The sequence below is a fragment of the Zeugodacus cucurbitae genome, chromosome 5 (assembly GCF_028554725.1).
Source record: "Zeugodacus cucurbitae isolate PBARC_wt_2022May chromosome 5, idZeuCucr1.2, whole genome shotgun sequence".
In the NCBI taxonomy this organism is placed as follows: Eukaryota; Metazoa; Arthropoda; class Insecta; order Diptera; family Tephritidae; genus Zeugodacus; species Zeugodacus cucurbitae.
Window position 1 is genome coordinate 6,249,571 of NC_071670.1, and position 19,225 is coordinate 6,268,795.

The 19,225-nt window shown below is 35.2% G+C and overlaps 3 protein-coding genes across 3 annotated transcripts; 2 read left to right on the forward strand and 1 right to left on the reverse strand.

Annotated features, from left to right (window-relative positions):
- Positions 1–468: 468 nt before the first annotated feature.
- LOC114804506 (putative mediator of RNA polymerase II transcription subunit 12) lies at positions 469–3,845 on the reverse strand. The gene is made up of 2 exons (XM_054232352.1): positions 3,688–3,845; positions 469–2,604 (listed from the first exon to the last, which is right to left on the reverse strand). The coding sequence occupies exons 1-2, from the start codon at positions 3,697–3,699 to the stop codon at positions 517–519; spliced, it is 2,100 nt and encodes a 699-aa protein (XP_054088327.1). The 5' UTR covers positions 3,700–3,845; the 3' UTR covers positions 469–516.
- Positions 3,846–12,081: 8,236 nt separating this feature from the next.
- On the forward strand, positions 12,082–17,812 carry LOC105216723 (atypical kinase COQ8B, mitochondrial). Its single transcript, XM_054232346.1, has 7 exons — positions 12,082–12,223; positions 14,661–16,207; positions 16,281–16,439; positions 16,511–16,701; positions 16,797–16,989; positions 17,058–17,228; positions 17,329–17,812. Exons 2-7 carry the CDS (start codon positions 14,972–14,974, stop codon positions 17,515–17,517), a joined length of 2,139 nt encoding a protein of 712 aa, XP_054088321.1. The 5' UTR covers positions 12,082–12,223; positions 14,661–14,971; the 3' UTR covers positions 17,518–17,812.
- Positions 12,083–14,345, forward strand: LOC105216724 (FAD synthase). Its single transcript, XM_011191353.3, has 4 exons — positions 12,083–12,223; positions 12,937–13,139; positions 13,201–13,551; positions 13,624–14,345. Exons 2-4 carry the CDS (start codon positions 12,972–12,974, stop codon positions 13,951–13,953), a joined length of 849 nt encoding a protein of 282 aa, XP_011189655.2. The 5' UTR covers positions 12,083–12,223; positions 12,937–12,971; the 3' UTR covers positions 13,954–14,345.
- Positions 17,813–19,225: the final 1,413 nt, after the last annotated feature.

Sequence of the window (19,225 nt, forward strand, 5' to 3'; positions counted from 1 at the left end):
ATGACAAAGACAGTTTTTTCGAATGATAATAAACATTCCTCATTAATTTGGATTTTTCTGGGTTATATCTCTAAAAAAAAAAGTAGGGAACCTCGAAATGGAACACCCTTTGCATATTGCCTTATGCTAAGCTTTCAATTTTCGTTTATCATTGTCAAAAGGTTATTCTTATGGCAAAAGAATTTGGTTTGGTTCATGTTTGGATCTGTGGTTTCGTGGGTTCATCGTAGTGGGAACATTAGTCCTCACTTTTGAGAGAGAGAAGTGCAAGAGTTCTGTTAAGAAAAGTTTAGTACTTGAGCGCAGACTTCAAGCCTTTATCAAATAATAGCTTTAATATTGATAGTACTCTAGTCTATAAGCTGTTACCAGAGAGAAAATGCGCGCTTTTATTCGTAAAGAAATTAATATATTTTATCTATAAAAGTATATAAAAAACTGTATAACCAAACTTAGAGTTATAAAATCATAGCTAATTAAATGAGACACCATAACCTCGGCAACATCACTTCACCTTCACTGACCGACTGGTCTCTGATAGTTATAACCGCTTGTCTTATGACTTTCTAACGGTACACCATAGTTGCTATGTGGTCGACGATATTGGGATGAACCAATATTGAAGAAGGCGTTGGAGTTGCTTGTGGGCGTAGTGGGTTGTGTAGGCTGTGGTTGGCGCTGAGAGTTATGATCCAAGGGGGTTGCTGAGTTTGCAGCAGTGGAGGTCGTCGAAACTTTCTGTGGTTGAGGGGGAGGTAGTGACTGCACTTTGGGGTAAAAATTTTGCTTTGCTGACGGTTGTTGTTGCTGCGATTGATATTGTTGTCTAATTGGCTGTTGTTGCTGCGATTGGAATTGTTGTTGTTGAGTTTGATGTTGTTCTTGCGATTGTTGTTGATTTTGTTGTTGTTGTTGCAATTGCAACTGTTGTTGTGACTGACCGAGTTCATGTGCTTGTTGTGCCAATGGTTTAACCACACGGCTATACAATGGCTGCTGTTGTTGCAACAAATGTTGTTGTGATTGTTGCTGCAGCTGCAATGCTACATTCTGCGGCCAATGTGGTATTTCTGCAAACCACGTTTCTTTCGGTTGAGACGTTTGCGTTTTCGTCGCTTCCGTTGGTAATTGTGCAAATGTTTGCACAAACCTATTGTCACTCACGAATTGTTGGCTTTGTTGTTGTGGCACTGCCTGCTGCGCTTGCTCTTGAACCACATATGTTTGCTGCGTTGGAGCGTCCCGTTGTTGTTGTTGATCTTGCTGTTGCTGTTGCTGTTCGAGTCGCAAGGCGGGCTCATAAAAATACGGTGCATTATTATGGAACAACTGCGCTGTTGATTGTTGAGCAGGCTTGTCAACAACATTACTTTGAGCATAGCTTTGGCTAGCGCTTTGGTCGTGACTGGAGCTCAGTACGTGGTTTGAGCTCAGTACGTGGCTTGAGCTCAGGTCGTGACTTGGTGTCATCTCCATGGTGCTGTAAGTGGGCAGTTCAAACGACTCGGATGGCATCTCCATATAGTACTCGACGCCAGTGTTATCCTTCCCAATGAAACGTTCACCGCTTAGCAATTGACCGTTGCTCAATGGACGTCTCTCAATCAAAGCTGGCGCTGGTGCTGAAGCCAATAAAGTTGTGGCTGGCGCTGTTGTAGTTGTCGCAGCAGTTGGTGCGTAATTTTGTGTAGCTAAAGTCACCGGCGCAGTTTGTGTTGTCGCTTGGATTGGACTGCCGCTTACTGCAGTTGCGGCACCATATTCGCTGTAAGCATATGGAAAGTTGATTTGCGGCAGCACCGGGCTCTCAGCAGCTTGTGTGGCGTAAGGAACTGTGTGTTGTTGTTGCTGCGCTGCTGTTTGCGTGCGAATTTCCGTTTGTTCCTGCTGCTTGATCTGCGCTCTTTGCCATATCAAATAGTCGGCGAACTGCTGAAAGGCTTGCTGATAGGATGCTGACGTGTCAGCTGCCGCTTCGGCGTTACTCGTCGGGCGCGCATAGCTGTAACCTCCCGTCAAAACAGTGGCTGCTTGTGCCGTTTGCTTTTGCGCTCCAGCTGCAGCTGTTACAATGCGCGGCACAAAGAAATTCGGTTGCTTGCTACTTGATTCGACAACTTCCGCTTGTGGCACATAATAACTGGGCGCGGCACTCAGCGCTAATTGTTGTCGCACATCGGCATCGCTGCTTACCGCCAAAGCGGGCGTCAGTTGACTCGGCTGATAGTGTTGGGTGTGATAGAAGCGTTGTCGGTTGCGATCGCTTTCGGCCAACGGCTTGTTATAATTATACCCAATGGCTGCAGACTGTGTGGGAGCGGTTGTGGTTGGTGGCCGTACTGTAGTTGTGGTTGTTGTAGTTTCAGTTGCTGTCGCTGTCGCTGCTGCCGGTGCGTTATAACGATAGCCAGTGAATGCTTGTTGGGTTGTTGCTGCTGGCGCACTGTAATGATAGCCAGGAAGTGTTAGCTGGTCTGCATGTTGTTTTTGTTGTTGTTGAGACAGCCCACCGACAACAGTTGCAGCATGCTCCCTAGGCGCTTCGCCATTATATAGCACAGCCAAAGCATTGCCAATGCAGAGCGATAAAGTGCAAATATAGTACTGTCGGGGAGGAAGAGAAGAAACAAATTATAAATTTCTCAGTATATGAAGAAGCAAATAAACGAACACGAACGAAATTTAAAAATTTCATGGGTAAACTTTTAAAATTAATTAATTTTGTATTTTTAATATATTTTTCCCCTTTTTGTTTTTTTATTTTTACTTTTAGTTCCTTATTATTTTTTGTAAGCATTTTTATAAATATTTTTTAAATAAATTTTTTTTCCATATACATATTTTTTTTATAACTTAAATATTTTATTTTTCACCTTTTGTACCACTACTCTTTTTCTCTACTCTACTATACTACTTCTTATAATTTTTTTAATTAAAAATAATAATTTTAATATTAAAAGAAAAATTTTAATATAAAAATATAAATAAAAAAATTTGAAAAAAAAATTTTTAATATAATTTTTTTTTTTATAATTTTTAATATAATTTTTAATTTTTAATATAATTTTTTTTTTCAAATTTTCTTTTAAGTATTTTTTCAAATATTTATTTTTTATTTATTTGTCTCTTTTTGCGAAAACAATTTTACGACGTCTAACTCCTTTTATTTACTACAATTAAAAAACGATTTAATATCATGAATATTTTTTTCTAAATATATAGTTTTTTTAATAACTTATATTTTTAACTTTTCACATTTTTTTCTTCCGGATTATAACGTTTATTATAAAAATATATAAAAAATTATATTAAAGAATATGTTCTTTACAAAAGTTATTTTTTTTAAGTTTTTAAAATATTTTTTTTATATTTTTCAAATATTTTATTCCAAATTTTTTTTTTAAATATTTTTTTCAAAACATTTTTTAAAATATTTTTTTCCAAATTTTTTTTTATTTATATTTTTATTAAACAAATATATACTTTTTAACTAAAATTAAAAAAAAATATTTTTTGTTTACATATTTTTTAATATAAATTTGTTCGTATTTTTTTTAATATTTTTTTAATTAAAAATTTTAAAAATTTTTTTTTTAAATATTTTTTTTTTACATTTTTTTAATCCAAAATTTTTTTTTTTCAAATATTTTTTTATATATATTTCTTCCACATTACTCTTTTACTTACCGCGCAATACATCGCCACAAATTTTATCAACACAAAAAATCCTTTTCAAATATCAAACACAATCGCCGAACTACTGTGACTTAAAGACAACTCGTGAATACTGTCTACAAAGCTGTGGCCTGACATTTTTATACATGCCAAGACCATAGTGCTTTTTACCAATTAAATTTCCCAATATTTTTATTTTTTATTAAAACAATAAAGAAATTCAAAAAATTATAAAAAAATTGAAAATATTTATTGTTGTTAAAAAAAGTGATCTAATAAATTTATGCGACAACAGTTATTGCTGTGACGCCTGCGCAATGTGACCACAAAATATAAATATGCATACTCATAAGCGCGTACATACTTACATGCATATGTGTATGTATGTTAGCATAATCATAAATATATTCAATCACTGTCAAAATGCTACTGTTCCGCCAGCGACAGCAACTGTTGTCGTCGACCGCAAAGTCAAGTCGTTTACTTACTTTTTATTATTATTTATGGATTTTTTTTATTTTTTATTTTTCATTATTTCTATTTTTTTATTTTTTTTATTTTTTTATATAATTTTTTAAAAATTTTTTAAAGTTTTTTTCTTTTATTTTTTAAATTTGCTTTTCTATTTTTTTATTTTATTTCTTTCTTTTAATATTGTTTTCCACTTTCAATTGTCACTTCTGAATTTTAGCAATTATCACTTGAAAACAATTTGCATATTATGTAATCATGTACTCCCACACGTGACCGCTTTTGGTCGATTGAAGCGCGGCTTTGTCTCTTTTTTTTTCTTTCGGTGAGTCTTTTTACCATCAAGCACTTTATTACGTAAATGAAATTTGCTGTGACCTTAAGAGTGAAAGAAAGAGTGCACTTCACATAGTTAACGTTTGACATGAAGCGGCAAATGCAGTAAGCTAAAATTACGTCGACAAGGTCAGCGTTAAATACATAAAAAAAAAATAATAAAAATACATAAAAGATTCCAAAAAATTAACTGTTTGAAGTATTTCTTGTAATTTTGGCCCGGTCAGGCTTAGATCCTTCTCTATAGCCAGCTGCAGGAATTATACGCATTACTTCAGGAAGTTACTGCCAGATAGTTGCTTAAAGAAGCTCAGCAAAAGCTCATAGAAGCTTACTTGATAATATTTACTATAATGGTTATGGACTTAACTGCTTAACGAAGTCTTAAGAGAACCCTAAGCGAACCCAGTAGATTATTACACGAACTTTACGGAACAAACTTACAGCTTGAACCCCATGAAACTAAGTTTACAAAGTAAAAAATACGATGCCGCTCCTAACCAGTCATGACACAAATGTCTCTAAAGCTACATAAGCTGCGTGATTCAGCACTTCATTCCGTATTTTAAAGAGAGATAACAACAGTTTCATTTCACACCAGTTTTCTCTCCAATATTTTTACTTAAACTGCACCTTTTCAGAAGCATTAACTTAACGATAGATCCTAGACCCATTTTAGTAATAAAACTCCACTCACTTCATACCAGACAACTCTTGGAATTGCTTCACCAATGACGAAAAACCATAAGTGAAAGACTTCTACTTAAAATTAGTGGCTCATCACTTACGAATTGGACCACATTCTATATAATTTATACTTCGATAGTTCAATAAGATTTGCAACAACTCGAAATGGCTGAGCGAATTAAAAAAGTTAAAGAAAAAGCTGAAGAAATGTCGGAGTTGGATTTCATGCGCTATAAAATGGTTGAGAGGTTACTGGGGGCTTCACAGTAATATAATCTGGAAGCGATATCGTTAGTGTAACCACATCATCTTCTTAAATTCGCGTCAAGCGCAGACATCATAAAGGATGACTACTACTCAGGGAATACGTGACGGCACACCATTTGGTTTCGCCAAGGACCAAAATCGGTCTATGTGTAGCTCATTAGCCCACCAGATTAGCCTAACCTAACCTATCCTAACTGCATGTTCTTAGAATCTTCAACAACAAATGCTAAGAAATAGATTTCTTCCAATGAAGCATGACACAGAAAAAATATTGCTCTTAAACGAGGTTATGTTGATCTCCGGGCTTCAATGAGCATAAAAAAAGAGCTTGAATACCTACCGGACCTCCGAAAAATATATATAATTTGTTTTTACTGTACTATACAAAACAACATTTCAATGTCAACTCGTTTAAAAAAGTTGTCAGTGTTGTTAGTTTACCTCCACTTTAGGTATTGTTAGGTGAGAAAACCGTGGTGAAATAATTGTAATTGTCAAAAAATGCCTTGTCATCGTTAAATTCGCATTAAGCTATATTAGAGAATGCGGGAGCTACGGCGAATATTTGTTTATAAATAATTAATAATGTATATAATCAGCATAAAGACGGAGTTAAGAGTTGTAATTTTTCGGCTGTTTGTAATTGTCAAATTAACAATGGCATTTAAGTGAAACGTCAGATTAGTGTCAACTGAAATGTTGTAGGAAATGTTTACAAGCAAACAAGATATAAGTGTACGTTTCAAGTTCATGCGAAATTTCCGAAATCCGCCGATTTCCGATTTCCGCTGGAGATTTTTAACATATTAATGGCAATCACGTTTCTAATAAGGAAACTGTAGACGTTTCTTTCTTTTATGTTGACTTGAAGTCGGTTACGTATCTCTTGTATTAAAAGCGTATGTAAAGACAATCAGAAAGTGTATCAATATCTGTCTAAGCATTGATCAAACGTCACAGCTCAACTCAGAGCTCAGAAAATACAGCTTGATAGTATCTGAGCTCATCTGTGAAAATCAGATAGGTAGTTACGGCTCAAAACAGACTTGAGTAGAGTTCCGTATTCAAAGATCGACACATGCTCCACTGACTACCGGTGATAGCGAGAGTAGATACCGCAGCGCTCTCATCTCTATCGAGATAGCGCGGAGTAAAAATCTATTCCTGAGTTGTATAGAGCAACACAACGTGGAACAATTCGGTTCACCTGAAGTTTTGGATCTGGACACCACCTATGAAATTTACACCACTGCTTGCTGTAATGAGGCTCTTCGTCAAACGATTTTGTTGTAGAATACCAATGATAGATATAAAAAAGTGAACCAAATAGAACACCATTTACTCAACTTGTTAAAGTATATCCGAGGAAGCTTTTTGTTCGGCCGCAATGAATTCGAATTTCAAAACTATCAAAGACTTGTACTTCAGCTATGGATCAGAATTTCTAAGCGATCAAAGACGTGTGCTTCAGTGATGGAACTGAATTTGTAAATGGTCAAAGACTTGTATCTCAACGATGAATTGGGATTTCTAAACGGTCAAAGACTTTTCCTCAGCTATTCATCCGGGTTTCTAAACTATCAAGGACTTGTACCTCTGCGAAAGATCAGGATTTCTAAACTGTCAAAGACTGGTATCTCAGTGATGGATCCGGAATTCGAAACAGTCAAAGACCTTAGGGATGGATGCGGATTTCCAATTGGTCAAAAACGTGTATCTCAACGATGAATCCGGATTTCTAAACGGCCAAATACTTGCACCATAGCGATGGATCCAAATGTCGTCAAAGCGGCCAAAGACTTGATCCTTAGCGATGTATCAAGATTTCTAAATGGTCAAAGGTTGGGCGATGGCTCCAGATGTCTAAACGATCAAAGACATGTACCTCCTTTAGCATTGGATCCGGATTTTGAAACTGACAAAGTCTTGTACTTCAGCGTTGGAACCGGATTATTAAACGGTCAAAAACTTGTTCCTCAGCCATGAATCCGAATTTCTAAGGTGATCAAAGACTTGTACTCCAACGATAGATACAGCTATCGAAACAGTCAAAGACTCGTTCCTTAGCGATGGATCCGGATGTCTAAAAGATCAAAGTCTTTCACGTTAATTATCTCCGTAGTACATTATAAATCAATACAACTAAAACAACAACAACAATTATATAAATACGATTTAGCAAATAGTACATATTTTTGAGGTTAGTGTCGATCTATTACTTTTCGAATATAGATATATATATATACATATGTAGTATGCAAAATAATGGAGAAAAAAAAAGAATTATTCTCTCGCACGTCCTTGAAACTCATTTAGATAAAGACGGCGTCAGGCGTTGAACTTAAGGTGACTCGAATACCATACAGGCTGTTTTCTAATAGACAAAAACGCCGTAACACTTGGTAAGCGGGCCAACTCAGTTCTAAGATATGGGCCAACAAAATAGTTATTAATTTCAGTTAATGTTTGACATTTAAAAATAGCTACACACATATACTATACAGATAAATATTGTAGTGTGTGTGTGTGCATTTTTGATTAGGCATGACAAATGAGGCAACAACTACTCCTACATGCTTATCATTGCGTATACTCTTACCAAAATCTAATCAAATAGTGTGCGGTTTAATGATAAGATAAATGTGTGGACACTATTCATACATACATACATACATACATACATACATACGTACATACTTATTTACTTACTTACATACATACATATTTTCCATGTATGAAAAGTTGTTAAAAAAAAATTAAATAAATTTCACTTAAAATAAATCGGAAAAATAAACAACAAATTTTTCGCACAAACTTTTTTATTATATAATTTTATATTTTTTTTTTTGTTTTTTATTGTCCTATATCCATAAACACATACATACATACCCGCTTAACGTGTAAGATACAAATATTTAAAATGCCAAGCGTGTGCCATTCGAATTTCAGCGATCTCAAACATCTTCGATGTGACTAAACCACAAAGCGCGCGCACCCATACATACATACATACATATGTACATATGCACTTAACATAAATAATGACACTGTTGCGCTGTTGAACGTGATAACTTGAAAAATAAATTGTTTCCCATCAAAATTTACATTAACCACACATTTGAGGGTGAGCAATTAAGCTTTTGTCTGCATGCATGAAATGAATAAAAAAAATTAATTTTTTTTTATTTTTTTCTATTAACATTTTTTTTTTTTTTGGCAATATATTTGAGACATAAATTTTTTTTTTATAATAATATTGATTTTTTTATTAAAAAACTTTTTTGACAAACATTTTATAAATTAGATTTTTTTTAATATAAATTCAGTGATTTTTAAACATTCTTATTCATTGGTTATTCCTTTTTATGTGGTGGGTCCCAAACCCTACGCGCAACCGCATAAGCGGGATTCGCCTTCTCACTTTAGCTCGCTTCCAGACGAATGTCTGTTGGCTACCCAGAAGATACTTGGTCAAGACCGGAAGTCGTGAGCTGCTTGAGCCACATGCAAAAGAATCGTTCCTGGCCACTCCCAAGTGAATGCCCAATCAGAAACTTTCCTCACTTCCGTGAACTTCTACATATGACTCCAACCTCCAGCGAAGTGAAGCGAATGGGTCTGGAGGTGAATGAGGACAAGAGGAAATATCTCTTGTCATCAAGCAAACAGTCGGCGCATTCGCGTCTTGGCTCCCACGTCACTGTTGACAGTCATAACTTTGAAGTTGTAGATAATTTCGTATACCTGGGAACCAGTATCAACACCAACAATGTCAGCCTCGAAATCCAGCGCAGAATAACTCTTGCCAACAGGTGCTACTTTGGACTGAGTAGGCAATTGAAAAGTAAAGTCCTCTCTCGACGAACAAAAACCAAAGTCTACAAGTCCCTCATCATTCCCGTCCTACTTTATGGTGCAGAACCGTGGAGGGTGTCAACATCCGATGAGACGGCACTGATGAGGAGTTTTCGAGAGAAAGGTTTTGCGGAAGATTTATGGTCCCTTAAACATTGGCAACGGCGAATACCGCAGAAGATGGAATGATGAGCTGTCTTTGTTATTCGACGATATAGACATAGTCCAGCGAATAAAAAAACAGCGGCTACGCTGGCTAGGTCATGTTGTTCGAATGGATGGAAGTGCTCCAGCTCTAAAAGTATTCGATGCAGTACCCGCTGGTGGAAGCCGAGGAAGAGGGAGACCTCTACTCCGATGGAAGGACCAGGTGGAGAAGGACCTGTCTTCAATTGGTATTACCAATTGGCGCCAAACTACCAAAAGGAGAGACGCGTGGCGCGCTGTTACTACTAAACTAGAAACTAAAACTAGAAATGCCAGACGAATCGTATTTAATAGGCTACGTGGACGACATCGCAGCAGTAATTACAGCCCGAGATACAGAAGAAGCCCGAAGAAAGCTAAAGCAGGTCGGGATACGTACGCAAACATGGCTTGATTCACATAATCTCTAACTCGCCACAGAGCTACTACTGCTAACAAATAAGCATATACCATTAGATGTTAGTATGCAAATGACCTCGCATATTCTAAGCACACAAAAAACAGAGAACTACCTTAATGTAAGACTGGACCTCAGATTAACCTTCTGGGCACAAATCCAGCACGCCGCAGGAAAGGCAGCGAATATCACTTCCAAGCTAAGCAGACTAATGGCCAACATTGGTGGGCGCAATCAAGAAAAAAGAAATATCCTTATGTCGACCACTATCAGCGTGTTATTATAAGGAGCAGAGATTTGGGCAGTTGAGCTAAAAAGGGAGAATCGACCTAAAGTATTGGCCAGAATGCACCGAACCGCAGCTCTAAGCGTCGCATCAGCCTACCGAACTGTGTCAGGTGGAGCAATATTATTAATAAGCGCAAATGCCCCAATTGACCTTTTGCGAAAGCAAAAAGCTGTGGGAACTGAAGAAAGTATGTCCAAACAATAAGAGCGCGATTGAAGAAGTAAAGAAAGATACGGTATTAGCATGGTAACAAATATGGGAAAATGATAGCCGCGGCAATGTATGGCCCGACTTATAAGTGCCTGCACTTATGGACAAGCCGTAAATTTGGAGAAGTCGACTACTACACAACACAGCTGCTATCCGGCCACGGATATTTCAAAAAGTACCTCTACAGAATGGGAAAAGTCGAGGAGCCGTGCTGCCCTTACAACGACGCGACAGTAGATGATGCTGACCACATATTCTTCAAATGTGCGGATTGGCAATGGGAACGCACCACCGTAGAAGACCTGGTTGGACCAATTACCGCGGATAATATATTGAGCGTAATGTTGGAGAACAAAGAAAACTGGAATATTATCCAGAAATACGTAGCCAACTTGCTCCGCAACAAAAAGCGGGACCTGGTCGCAGGTGCGCATATGTAAATCTCTATATGAGAAAAATGGAAAGCCTTCCTGAAGTAATACGAAAGCGGTTCCAGGGGGGGTTCCCTAGAGGGGGGTTTTTAGTGACCTGCAAGTGGCACATACCATTGCTGCGACGACAGCTTTGATGAAGCGGTAGGCATTTTCCACCCAATCCCCCGCGGAAAAAAAATATTTTATTTTATTTTAATTAATTTTTTTTATTTTATTTTATTTTATTTTATTTTATCTTATTTTATTTTATTTTATTTTATTTTATGATTTAAACTAAACTAACAAAAAAAAAAATATGCAAAACTAAACAATTATTAATTTAATTAATTTTTTATAGTTTTGTTTAATTATTTAAATTAATTTTATATATTATTTTGTTTAAGACATATATTTATTAAACATATTATTTATAATTTATTTTTTGCATAGTTTGTTATTAATAAATACTTTCTTAATTACAATTTATTTAATTTAATTTGATAATATTGTTAAAATATTAATTTTAGTTCAATGCTTATGTATATTAATTAAATTTAATGTTGTTATAATTTAAAATTTATTGATTTTAATTAAATTTGTTTTTTAATGCAACCTTTTTTTTACATTCATTTTAAGTTTATTTCGTTTTACTAAAAAATGCCTATATTATTTATTTTTTACAAAATTATTATTATTTTTTTATATTTATATTTATTTTTTATTATTTATAAAACTACATGTTGTAAATAATTTATCTTTTGTTTTTATTTATCATTAAAAATATATTTTTTTTATTTAGCTGTTAATCTTAATGTGTATGTTTAATATAACTTATTTCAACAAAAAATAATCAGTTATACAAATATATATATATTTTTTTTTAATAAATTGCATATACTTTCAACTTTTAGGCTTAATTTCTCACTTTACATGTTTTTAAATAAATTTTCATACAATTTGCCAATATTGTCTTAAGTTGTATAATAAAATTTACCCAGAATACCCGCACTCGGTACTTTTCATATAAACAACATCACTAACGCAGGTATGCATTGCCACTACACATATTCAATGTCACATATCTGTACACAAATCCAATCAGCTGTGTTGGCTAAACGTTTGCTGTCAAAACGTGAGAAGTCGAAAATACACTTCTATATTCAATAAGTTTTTAAATTAATATTTGTTTCTCCACAACTGCCGATTTTATTTCAACCTCAACTTTAACACTCTATGTTTTAAAAAATATTTATTTTGTGCAGTTAGTAGCGTCAATTAAAAATATGCTTTGTTGTTGTGTACAAACAAGTACAAGGTTCGCATAAAATGAAAGCTATGCAGTAGAAAGTTTTTGAAATTAAAACAATTTCATTCAAGAAAATTGCGTGGCTTTGAATTTATGGTGCTGAAGTTGTGGTGAGTCTAATATCACACATAGAGAGCTATTGCTTGTTGCTAACAAATTAAGAGTTGTCATTAATTGTGAGCGCGTTGGATGTGATGTAACTACACAAGTATTTTGTTATTTTGGAGCACGTTTTCTACACAATCATCATGATTTTCTAAACTGATAAATTAAGTTGCTTACTAGCGTAGTAGTGATCTGTAGTAAGCTGATACTGTGCTTGACTTATCAACAATCAAACAAAAATTAAGTAGAATTGTGATAAATTTTGCAGATGCAAATACTTATTTATTATTTAAACGAGTGTATGAACTTCAGTTGCACAATTAAATCAGCGTTCGTTATTCAATTTTTTTTGCTGATTTCGAGTTGTATGCAAGTACTTGGAGAACACAATACCGCTTTGTTCACACATTTATCTATATTTAATTGTCTCACGTACAGATAAAATACTTGAAATGTTAAGTGGTTTCAAAAAACTTTAAATAAAACGTTTATATTAATTGTATACATTTGTATATTATATATTGTGCTCATACAATGTTGAGAAGTTTCCGTACTTTTGAATAGTTGAGCTGAAAGAAACTCGTTGCCTTTGTAAATACTTTTAAACTTTTAAATATCAACCAATTGGTATTTCCAACCCAATAGCACTTTTGGAATTTCAATAGCAAATATATATGCTGCAATAAAGTTGCATGAAATTCTGTTATTTATTTTTTAGATATTTTATAAAAGTCAAAAATAATAATTAAAAAAATGACGAATATCGGTCATTTGCTGCACTGTGTGTCTAAACAAATAAAAAGCTCTGAACGTGATGCACTTATCAGCTCTTTTCTTGCAAAAGCAACGGAAACAGAAAATGTTAAGCCAGATCACTGCGCTATAAGGCGTGTTGAGCGTTTGGAAAAGGAAGCTTTTGCGGTTAGTATCATTACATTTATTATGTAAACAATATTTATTACTAATGTGTACAATTTTCTAGTTTTTTGCGCAAGCTTTGCATATCTATCAAGCCGACGAATGGATGTTATCGTTTAACGGCGGCAAAGATTGCACTGTGCTGCTGGATTTATTACAGGCTTTCTTCAAACGCAACAAATGCATCAGTCATGTACGCGTGCCAGTATTGTATATTGAATCGGACGACAGTTTTGAAGAGGTCGAAGCTGTGGTGTTGGATTGCGAAAGACGCTATAATATAGAGTTAATAAGACATAAAGGCTGTATAAAGGATGTGCTGACGCAAGTGCTCGCAGAAAGACCCGAGATACGTGCTGTATTCATGGGTAGCAGACGCACAGATCCATATTGTGAGAACTTGAATGCCATGCAGGTATGTGAAACAAATAAAATATTTATATTACGTGTTTTTAATTTTTGTTGTATTTAAACAAAAATCATTTAGGTTACCGATGTGGGTTGGCCAAGTGTAATGCGTATAAGCCCACTGCTCGACTGGAGCTACAGAGATATTTGGTATTATACATTTGTGCGTCAAGTACCCTACTGCCGACTATATGAGCAGGGCTACACATCGTTGGGACAAAAACATAATACAATGCCAAATCCTCATTTACGCATGTTTGATCCGATCACGAGAGCTGTTACGTATAAACATGCTGCTGAACTGACGGATGCTGAATTTGAACGCGCTGGCCGTACTAAAAAAGATTATGTGGAGAGTTGTGAAAAAGAGCTGGAGCAGGAAAACGCAGAAGCGGCGGTAGCAAAATAGCATAAAAATTAGGAATTTAGTACTTAGATAATAGCTAAATTTTAAACAACGTGATAAATTCGGTAAATTCAATTTATATAAAATCTTGATACAAAGTTATATATATGTACACTATGAAACATAGTGTTTACATTTTTGCAAATTCCACATGAGTCCTAGTAAATATAAATATTATAAATATAATTTATAACTGTATATAGTGTCAATCACCAAGCAAAAATTAAGAATTTTTGTAAAACGCTACACAAATGCAAACAATTTTATGAATTTCGCTTAAGACGCTTTGCATGATTAATAACTTTCGCTTGGCGATTAAAAAAACTGTTTTATAAGAATTTGCACTTATATTACAATTTTATTAGTTAACTTGCTGAAAATATTTATATGAAATTTTATTGTACATATATAAATAAATTTTATTTACTGAATTTTTATTTATATTCAGTAAATAAAATTTGGTGCTAAATACGAACAATAAAAACAAACAGTTTTTGTAACAGCTACAAAAAAAAACGGTATTTTACATATTTAGAAAACGCTATAACGCATGTGTTAAAGCTGTTTATTAGAATTTCACAAAAAATACAGATTTCAATAATTTCAGTGCATTTCCATTTCACTTTAATAAACATATATTATTTATATACCTATATATTAATTATTTTCACTAAACGGATATTTTTATTTTCTAATTTAAACATTTTCAGCACCATTTATACAAAAATAATTGGCAGCTGTACCATTACTCTTGGCAGACACTGTTGTCATTCGCTTTTCATTAACGAACAGCTGTTCGCCTAAATAACGGCATAACCTCATTTTACCTGCTGTGCGCCATTTGTCAGAATTTGCATTTGTTTCGCAACCATTATGGCAGAAAAGCACGCATTAATACAGAAGTTTATGTAAAAAACCGTTTTCTTCTAAAAATAAATAAGTAATAAATGTTTTCTGCACAAATAAATCAAAAAGAATCTTAATACGGCGCGTGTGAATCATCGCTGACAGGTAAACAAGTATGGCTCGTTCGGCACAAGATGCTCTCGCTATTTTGCGGGGCATACAATTGGTAGCGGAGGCGTTATGTCGCGAACAGAGCGCACTATGTCGAAACCGTTGGAATCAGTCGAGCGTACGCGAACTCTTGCAAGGTAATCTACAGCAGAGCGCAAATTATTTTCAAAAAGTTGGCGAACAACCTGCAGAGGAATTGAAAAAATTACAACAATTGCTGCAGGAAACCAGTGAGCGCACTTGTGTTGTAGTCGAGGGTTTACGTCAATTAGCTGTTGCGAAAGCGCCTATGAGTCAGCAACAATTGCAGCGTACAATGGGTGACACTTTTGGTGGCAGCAGCAGCAGCAATGCTGGTGGCAAGCAACAAACTGTTGGCGATAAAACTGCTGCTAGCGGTAATATAAGTGTTAGCAATATAGATGGCACTAAGGTGAGCAGCCAATTGGATGCTGCACACTTGGATATCTCATCGATAACATTAAATGAGCTGGAAGAGATACTAACCAAACGTAATAAGAATCGTGATATAAGTTTGCGTACGCCAACCACAGAACATAAGCAAGTTAAAGATGAGCATGTACAAAAGGCGGAAACGTTAGCAGCTAGCCAACCAACGTTGACAGCTGTTGCCAACGAGGCAGCAGCAGCAACAGTGGAAACCATTACACAACCCAAAGCAGCTGCTTCAAAACCTGTAAGCGGCACACTAAAAGCCGATACAGTTTATGTGGAGAATATACTAAAAGTAATTGCCGGACAAACGGATACGGCGGAGGCAACGCAACAAACACCACCGATTGAACTACCAACGCTAAGTAAAGTTGCTAAGCAACGACGTGTACCGTCCAGTCGTTTGGGACGCATGGCTTCCTTTGGTGGCCTGTTCGCTGGGCTAGGTGTCGGCACCATAAATGAACTAACTAAAGGTGCGCTCGGCTTAGGTGGTTCAAAAAATTTAAAAGAGGCCTTATTAAGTCCAGCCAATGCTGAACGCATTGTGGACACACTTTGCAAGGTACGCGGTGCCGCTTTGAAAATCGGTCAAATACTTAGCATACAAGATTCGAATGTGGTGTCACCGCAATTGGCGAAGGCTTTTGAACGTGTGCGCCAAGCGGCCGACTATATGCCAGATTGGCAAGTGGAACGCGTTATGAACACACAATTAGGCGCGGACTGGCGTGATTTATTGGAGAGTTTCGACGATAAACCATTTGCGGCTGCTTCCATTGGACAGGTAATGTGATTGTTTATAATATTTTTTTTTATTTCCATATGAATTTCTAAACTTTTCATTTCTACTTGGGCAGGTGCATCGTGCAACATTGAAAAACGGCATGCAAGTGGCTATAAAAATTCAATATCCTGGTGTAGCGCAAAGTATCGAAAGTGATATTGATAATTTAGTGGGCATGTTAAAAGTGTGGGACGTGTTTCCGCATGGATTTTTCATCGATAATGTGGTGAAGGTGAGACTGCTACTTGACTAATAAATACAGTTGAGTTGAGTGTATATATATTTATATGCTATAAATTCTAGGTCGCCAAACGTGAATTAACTTGGGAAGTAGATTATACACGCGAAGCAGAGTATACTGACAAATTTAAACAAATGATTGCCGCCTATCCAGAATACTATGTGCCTACGGTCATTAAAGATTTGACCACAAGTAGTGTGCTCACAACAGAATTGGTGCCGGGTGTGCCGCTGGACAAATGCTTTGAGTTGAGGTGCATATGTGCGCTATAAATTATAGCTGAAATGCCGTTATATTGTTGAAGAAGTTATTTATTATTAATATTTAACTTTCATCAACCTTTTTCAGTTATGAGCATCGCCATCACATTGGTTCCTCGGTACTCAAGTTATGTTTGCGCGAACTATTCGAGATCGAGTGCATGCAAACCGATCCGAATTGGTCGAATTTCCTTTACGATATTGATAGCAAGCGTTTAATGTTAATTGATTTTGGTTCAACACGTTTTTATCAAAAGAAATTCATACAAAACTATCGGCAGGTAAGTCAGTCTAATTTTTAAACTTTTAATTTACTCATAAATAATTATAACCTACATATATTTGACAGATAATTATAAACGCTGTGGAAAACAATCGTGAGGGCGTTTTACTTATGTCACGTGAAATGGGCTTCCTCACTGGCTATGAAAGCAAACAAATGGAGGAGGCGCATGTCGATGCCGTTATGATATTGGGTGAAATGTTTAGTTTCGATGGTGAATTCGATTTTGGTAAACAAGTAAGTGTCATTTTAATTTTTATTTAACCTTAATGAAAATCGTATATTCTGTGAAATGTAATTTTATCTTTATACGTGTGTTAAAACGCGTTATCCATAGAATACCACTGAACGTATCGCCCATTTAGTACCGACAATGGTCGCCCATCGCCTATGCCCACCACCAGAGGAGATCTATTCGATACATCGCAAATTGTCGGGCATATTTTTGTTGTGCGCTCGCCTTAATGTACGCCTAAATTGTCGCCCCTACTACGACGAAATTGTGATTAAGAAATTTAAGCAATGAAATTGTTTTACTTACACTTAGTTAAGGTTGTTGAGAATTTGTCCTTTTGATTTCTTTTCAAATTTTAATTTTTCACACAAAATTTTCATTGTTGCGTCTTTCAAACCATTTCCATTATTTGTTGATTGGCCTTTCCATATTTCTGAAATCGTATATACATACATATTTTTTGTATTTCTAAAACGTTATTAACCTTAAGCTTAGAGTTAATTTGAAAGAATTGATGAAATAAAAGTAAAAATAAAAACAGAGTACGAAACACTCTGAAATGACTGTGTATAGTCATGCTAAACTATGTATGTATATGAACTACTTTTTACAGCTACCATCTACGACGACCGAACTCGTACGACTACTATTCTTTACTTCTACTACTAGTACTTTTTTTACTACTAATTTTTCACTACGAATACTACTTTTTTACCACTACTACTACTTTTTTAATACGACTAATACTACTTTTTGCTACGACTACTAATTTTTCACTACGAATACTACTACTTTTTACTACTACTACTGATACGACTATATTAATTTTTACTACTACTAATAATACTACTTTTTTACCACGATTACTACTTTTGTACAATTACTACTATTGCTACTACTTTTTTACTACTACTAGATACTACTTTTTCACTGCTACTAGATACTACTTTTTTACTACTACTAGATACTACTTTTTCACTGCTACTAGATACTACTTTTTTACTACTACTAGATACTACTTTTTCACTGCTACTAGATACTACTTTTTTACTACTACTAGATACTACTTTTTTACTACTACTACTACTTTTTACTACGACTACTACCTTTACTACTACTACTTTTTAATACTACTACTACGACTGTTTTACTACTACTCCTCTTTTACTACTTCTACTTCTAGTTTTTTTATTACTATTTTTTACTACGGCTACTACTACTTTTTACTACTAGTACTATTACTACTTTTTTATTACGACTACTACTACTTCTTTTTTACTACTATTTTTACAACTAGTAGTACTCTTTTACCATTGCTACTACTACTACTTTTCACTCTACCATTTTTTACTACTACTTTTTTGCCGCTACTACTTTTTCACTCTACCACTTTTTACTACTACTTTTTTTTCGCTAATACTTTTTTTTACTGCTACAACTACATTTTACAACTGTCACTAATTTTGTCTACTACTACTAACTAAACGAACTGTGCTCACCAATGTACTCAGCGGGGGTACAATATCTCTCCGCTGTCCTCTATTTTGAAAATGACAGAGATGACAGATGTCGGAAACCTACTAGACTGAAAACTGAAAAACCCGCTAAATTAAGCACGCCGCCTAATCAGATATCTCTACTTCCAACAGCGTTGAAGATTTTCGTGGCCTTTGATAATCGAGCACTGGGTATAGGTAGTTGCAGAGTGTGGGTTACAAAGTCTTAAAGCCCTTGAAATGATTTCTTCAGTAGATTTGGTTATTTCCCTTTTTTATTTTGAGATATGTTTGTTATTGTTTTAATGATTATCCAGCTCTGCTGAAACGTAAAGTATAAGTCTAGTTGTCGTCGAGGGCTTCTGAAGGGGGACCCAGGAAAGAGGGATTCTCACAAAAGCCGATTCTTCTTTACTGGAATTGACCCGGATTTTATCCGTTCAAGTGCTGTTATTTCGACGATCTAACCTAGTTTGGGTCGGTAATTTTTTGAGACGTGTTTG

Bases quoted from the DNA above. Each gene is read 5' to 3' on its own strand.
- LOC105216723 (XM_054232346.1), top strand. From the start codon at position 14,972: ATGGCTCGTTCGGCACAAGATGCTCTCGCTATTTTGCGGGGCATACAA. The intron at 16,440-16,510 runs GTGAGACTGCTA...TATAAATTCTAG, and splicing joins TCATCGATAATGTGGTGAAG to GTCGCCAAACGTGAATTAAC. The intron at 16,702-16,796 runs GTGCATATGTGC...AACCTTTTTCAG, and splicing joins GACAAATGCTTTGAGTTGAG to TTATGAGCATCGCCATCACA.
- LOC105216724 (XM_011191353.3), top strand. From the start codon at position 12,972: ATGACGAATATCGGTCATTTGCTGCACTGTGTGTCTAAACAAATAAAA. The intron at 13,140-13,200 runs GTTAGTATCATT...ACAATTTTCTAG, and splicing joins TGGAAAAGGAAGCTTTTGCG to TTTTTTGCGCAAGCTTTGCA. The intron at 13,552-13,623 runs GTATGTGAAACA...AAAATCATTTAG, and splicing joins AGAACTTGAATGCCATGCAG to GTTACCGATGTGGGTTGGCC.